This window comes from Nicotiana sylvestris, chromosome 6 (genome assembly GCF_000393655.2).
Source record: "Nicotiana sylvestris chromosome 6, ASM39365v2, whole genome shotgun sequence".
NCBI classification, from domain to species: Eukaryota; Viridiplantae; Streptophyta; class Magnoliopsida; order Solanales; family Solanaceae; genus Nicotiana; species Nicotiana sylvestris.
In genome coordinates this window covers 159,622,923-159,628,610 of record NC_091062.1, presented here as the reverse complement: position 1 = coordinate 159,628,610, position 5,688 = coordinate 159,622,923, and the positions used below count along the sequence as shown (strand labels likewise).

The 5,688-nt window shown below is 41.6% G+C and overlaps 2 protein-coding genes across 2 annotated transcripts; both read right to left on the bottom strand.

Annotated features, from left to right (window-relative positions):
- Nucleotides 1-302: 302 nt before the first annotated feature.
- Nucleotides 303-995, bottom strand: LOC138871550 (secreted RxLR effector protein 161-like). Its single transcript, XM_070149433.1, has one exon. The coding sequence runs from the start codon at nucleotides 993-995 to the stop codon at nucleotides 303-305; it is 693 nt and encodes a 230-aa protein (XP_070005534.1).
- A 195-nt stretch (nucleotides 996-1,190) lies between these two features.
- Nucleotides 1,191-1,514, bottom strand: LOC138871549 (uncharacterized mitochondrial protein AtMg00820-like). The gene has a single exon (XM_070149432.1). It carries the CDS (start codon nucleotides 1,512-1,514, stop codon nucleotides 1,191-1,193), a length of 324 nt encoding a protein of 107 aa, XP_070005533.1.
- Nucleotides 1,515-5,688: the final 4,174 nt, after the last annotated feature.

The following is a 5,688-nucleotide window of genomic DNA, read 5'->3' as shown; positions in this document are numbered from 1 at the left end:
ACTTTCATAGCCATATGAGGAGAACCAGGTTCTCAATTAGGTTTAATTAACCCTAGTGCCATCCTATTTCTCTCAAAGTGTTCCCTGCTTAGAGCTTTAGTGAAGATATCTTCAATTTGATCTTCTGTGCAGCAAAATCTCATACAAATAAGTCCTTTTTCCACATTGTCTATGAGAAAATTATGTCCGACATCAATGTGTTTGGTTCTCTTGTGTTGAACTGGGTTCTTTGCCATGTTTAAAGCACTGGTGTTCTCACATAGAAGCGGTACACAATCAATGTATACACCAAAATCTTCCAATTATTGCTTGATCCACAGTAATTGAGCACAGCACGAGGTAGCTGCAACATATTCTACTTCAGCTGTTGAGAGATCCAATGAGTTTTGTTTCCTTATACCCCATAAGATTAGACATGATCCAAGGAAATGAGCCATTCTAGATATGCTTTTCCTGTCCACTAGATAACCTGCATAATCAGCGTCAACATAACCAATAAGGTTGAAATTTCCACTTGAAGGATAATATAGAACCAGGTCATGTGTGCCCTTAAGATATCTCAGAATTCTCCTAGCAGCCTTCAGATGAGATTCCTTAGGATTTGATTGAAACCTTGCACATAATCCCACACTAAATACAATGTCTGGCCTGCTGGTAGTAAGGTAGAGTAAAGATCTAATGATTCCCCGATACATTATTTGATTTATAAGTGATCCAGAATCATCCATGTCTAGCTTAGTAGCAGTAGCAATAGGGGTATCGATTACCTTTGATGCTTCCATATCAAACCCTTTTAGAAGTTCTTTGATGTATTTCTGCTGACTGATACACGTTTCCTTTATGGACTGCTTCACTTGAAGACCCAGGAAGAAGTTCAGTTCCCCCATCATACTCATTTCAAACTCACTTCCCATGAGTTTAGCAAATTCTTCACATAATGAGTCTGCTATAGCCCCAAATATAATGTGATCCACATAAACCTGAACAATGAGCATGTTCCTTCCCCGTTGCTTCAAAAACAATGTATTGTCAATCTTTCCTCTTGTGAAACCATTTTCCAAGAGAAACTTGGATAACCTCTCATACTAGGCTCTAGGGGACTGCTTCGATCCGTACAGTGCCTTATCCAATTTGAATACATGTTCAGGATGTACATGACATTCAAAGCCTGTAGGTTGCTTGACATAGACTCATTCCTTAAGAAAACCATTCAGGAAGGCACTCTTCATATCCATTTGGAATAAAGTGAATTCCATATGTGATGCAAAGGCAATGAGGATCCTAATAGCTTCCATACGAGCAATTGAGGTAAACGTCTCATCATAATCGATCCTTTCCTCCTGATTGTATCCTTGGACAACAAGCCTTGCTTTGTTCCTTGTAGGATTTCCATGTTCATCTAGCTTATTCCTGAATAGCCACCTGGTCCCTATGATTGTTCTATCTGAGGGTCTAGGTACCAGGTGCCATACCTTGTTTCTTTCAAATTGATGTAGCTCCTCTTGCATTGACATAATCCAGTCTGCATCCTTCAAGGCTTCCTTGATATTTTTGGGTTCTATTTGGGATAGAAATACTGAGAAGGCTAGGGAATTTCTGGTTTTTGATCTTGTCTGAACTCCAGAATCAAGGGGGTGATTATATTATCAAGTGGATGGGAGATTTTGTGTTTCCAATTTGGGACTGAAGTTTGATTGGTAGAGGAACTGGGCAAATTGGATGGATTTCCTGCACTCGTTGTTCTGCTATCTATGGAGTGCCTTGCACTGCATCTCCAATTCTTTCTTTAGCTTCAGCGGTAGTAATTGGAGTACCAGGTTCCTCTTGAGAAGTGGAAGAGGATTTTACATTGTCTTCACTTGCCTCCTTCATTTGTCTCATCATATCAACCTTGCCATTTGAAACATCAGATATTTCCCCAGGAACCAAAAGTGGTTCATTGTCTTGATCATTACTGTTTCTTTCCTTGCTAGAAGAGGGTGTCTCGTTAAATATCACATGAACACTTCCTTCCACACATTGTGTCCTTTTATTGTAGACTTTGTAGGCTTTGTAGGCTTTGGTTTGAGAGGAATATCCCAAAAATATTCCTTCATCACTTTTTGCATCAAACTTCCAAGCTGGTCCTTCCCATTGTTGAGAACATAACATTTTCATCCAAAGGTTCTCAGATGAGTTATCTTTGGTTTTCTTCCATTGAGTAGCTCATAAGGGGTTTTGTTCAGGAGGGACCTGATCATTCACCTGTTCACCAAGTAGCACGCAATGTTTATTGCCTCTGCCCAGAAATATTTGGCAATTCCACTGTCAATAAGCATTGTTCGTGCCATGTCTTCCAGAGTTCTGTTCTTTCTTTCAATAATACCATTTTGTTGTGGAGTCCTTGGGGCTAAGAAGTTGTGAGTAATCCCATTTTTATTGCAAAACTTATCAAATTTGGCATTGTCGAATTCTGTTCCATGGTCAGATCTGATGCAGGCTGCTTTCAATTCGATCTTCACTTGGATTTTCTTGACAAAGGCCACAAATACCTCGAAGATCTCATCTTTTTTTATAAGAAACAGTGTCCAAGTGAATCTTGAATAGTCGTCCACAATCACAAAAATATACGTCTTTCCACCTTTGCTTGGTATTCTCATAGGACAACACAGATCCATATGAAGGAGTTCGAGTGGTTTTGATGTGCTAACATCCTTCTTTGGCTTAAAGGATGATTTCACATGTTTTTCTCTAGCACATGCATCACACACTTTGTGCTCCTTGAACTTTGAATTTGGTAGACCACGAACCAGGTCTTTCTGTATCAATTTATTCAGAAGTGAGAAGCTTGCATGCCCCAATCTTCTATGCCATAGTTCTGCATCATTCTCCACTACCTTCAAGCAGCTCATATCGCCAGGTTGCAGAGATTCAAAATCAGCAACATAGATGTTCTTGTATCTTTTGGCTACTAAAACCACTTCACTAGTTACCATATTAGTAACTGTGTACACTTTAGACAAGAACTTTACTTTTTTCCCTTTATCACAGATTTGAGAGTGTTTACCGTGAAGATGGTAATAACAATTAAATTTGATTTTGTGGTTCAAAAAATACGTGATCTATTTTTATGCTAGTTGTTAGGCAATGGGTGCTAAGTAAAGGACTACAAAGCAAGATTAAAGCTTGAAGACGATGTGATAATCGAACCAAGACGCTGGAGGTCAGGGCCTCGAGCTGCCATATAGGAGCCTCGAGGTCGAGTTTGAAGTTCGGCTTAAGGCAACCGTGGGAGGACTAACAGTTATGAGAACTAAAATGATGGCTCTTTATGATCAATGATAAGCAATAAATGATGAACAAAAAATAGAACACAAAGAATGTAAGCAATAAATGGAAGCAATGAGATCAAGAGAATATGTTAAAGAGCATAGAGAGAATGTTCTTGTGTATTTTGTATTGGGAAATAAGTGGTTACAAAATGACAAGGATCCCCTTTATATATGAGGGGGAATCCCAATATAGTACAAATACATTTATTACAAAGATGTGGAGCTGGTACAACTAGTTAGTGTCCTGACGCGGGCTTAGACTAGCCTGACAGACTTTGTCGGCTCTAGCTATGCGCCTTGGAAACTTCCCACTTTTTCACCATAACCGCTGATCTACACTGCCCCAAGGTTGGGCATCGATATCCCCTCGGGGGTAAATCTCGACCATAGCCTCAAGCCTTTAAAAGCGAGCTTACGAGGCATCATAATAATGGAAATTGGACCCTCCGATTTTATCGTCTACAGATAGTTCCCACGTTTCTTAGAGTGGAACGATAAGGAACGACTTTGATATCCAACTTTTCGAAGTTCTTGCGGTGATGTCATACTTATGACGCAAGCCTTTGTGATAATCGAGGCATCCTATCGGTTCATCTTTCCAAAAATGCATTGATTGCATCTGCCGATACGTCTTTCAAAGACATTGATGATGCCGTTGGTTACTTTTCCCAAAGAGTATTAATTACGCCTATCGGTTGCGCTACCCTTTCTCTATAAATGGGGTCTTTCTCAAATCAAACTTCGCTCAGTCATTCTTCACCATTTTTCAACTCCTTTCTTCTCATCGCCCCCAAGTAAGGCCGACGCTCGCCAAGTCTTCTATCGTGCCGTGATCTTCTTGGCCTGGTAAAAGCTTTTGCTCTTTAGCGGGCTATGCCTTTTTCTTCTTCTTTTTCTGCTTCTTCACTTTCCTCTTCTCCATCTTCTCACTTTCCTTTTCTTCATCTTCTCCCTTGGAGATACCATTTTGGAAGACTGAGATGAGACCCCCGAGGAGATGGCGCTCAAAGGTACTGCTGCCGAGGATTCACCCTCGAGAATAGATTAGGCTCTTGGCTTTTACTATATGTACACTTTTTTGTTTCTTTGTTTCTGTGTAAGGACCCCTCGTGGGCTTTTGTAATCATATGTAAGGACCCTTCGTGGTCTTTTGTAATCACGTGCTTATGAATATAAAGATGTTCTTCAATTTGTCTCTGATTTATGCTATATCTCTTTTTATCTGCATTCATGGAGAATCTGAATGCATGACTCCACCGGTGGGTGCGAATATCGATCTCGAGTGCAAGCATTTCTTCTGGATCTTGATTGATTAACTCGATTCCCCTTAGAACCCTTTGCCGTACCTTAGGCCAAGCCCAGATTGGTTTGATAAAATTGGGTCGTCGGGATCCCCGACTTCGAGTTGAATGAGAGTAAGGTTCCGAACTTTCAGTACGAGACTTAGCCTTTTAGACCCCACGATAGTCTTCGATGGGGGGATTTACTCGGATGCCTAAGAATAAAGATAGCCTTTAGGCTTTTAGGAGCGATCCCCGAGTGGGGGTTCGTTCAAGCTCGGGCTACCAGGAGACCTATTTTGAACTCAGTGTAGATAGCCTTAAGGCATTGCAGATAGATCCCGAATGAGGGCTTACTCGGGTTTAGATGGTACCTCGAGGCCAAGCCCATATGAGTAGAATTTTAGCGCTTATCTTCTTCTTGAGAGAATCCCTCGAGATCGGGTACCATCTCGAGTCTCGCAACGATATTAATGGCCCCTTAGAGCATATCTTCTTCTTGGTGGAGGTCCTCGATATCGGGTACCATCTCATGACGTATAGTGATGTCATTGGCTTCCTGGAACCTGTTTTCTTCTTGGTGGAGGTCCTGAAGATCGGGTACCATCTCAAGGCCTGTAATGAAGCCAATGGCTTCCTGGAGCCTATCTTCTTTTTGGTGGAGGTCCTCAAGATCGGGTACCATCTCGGGACTTGCAATGATGCCAATGGCTTCTTGGAGTCTATCTTCTTTTTGATGGAGGTCCTTGAGATCAGGTACCATCTCGGGACGTATAGTGATGTCATTGGTTCCTGGAACCTGTTTTCTTCTTAGTGGAGGTCCTCGAGATTGGGTACTATCTCGAGGCTTGTAATGAAGCCAATGGCTTCCTGGAGCCTATCTTCTTTTTTGGTGGAGGTCCTCGAGATCGGGTACTATATCGGGACTTGCAATGATGCCAATGGCCTCCTGGAGCCTATCTTATTTTTGATGGAGGTCCTCTAGATCGGGTACCATATCGGGAATTGCAATGATGCCAATGGATTCCTAGAGCCTATCTTCTTTTTGATGGAGGTCCTCCAGATCGGGTACCATCTCGAGGCTTGGTTGATGGGGG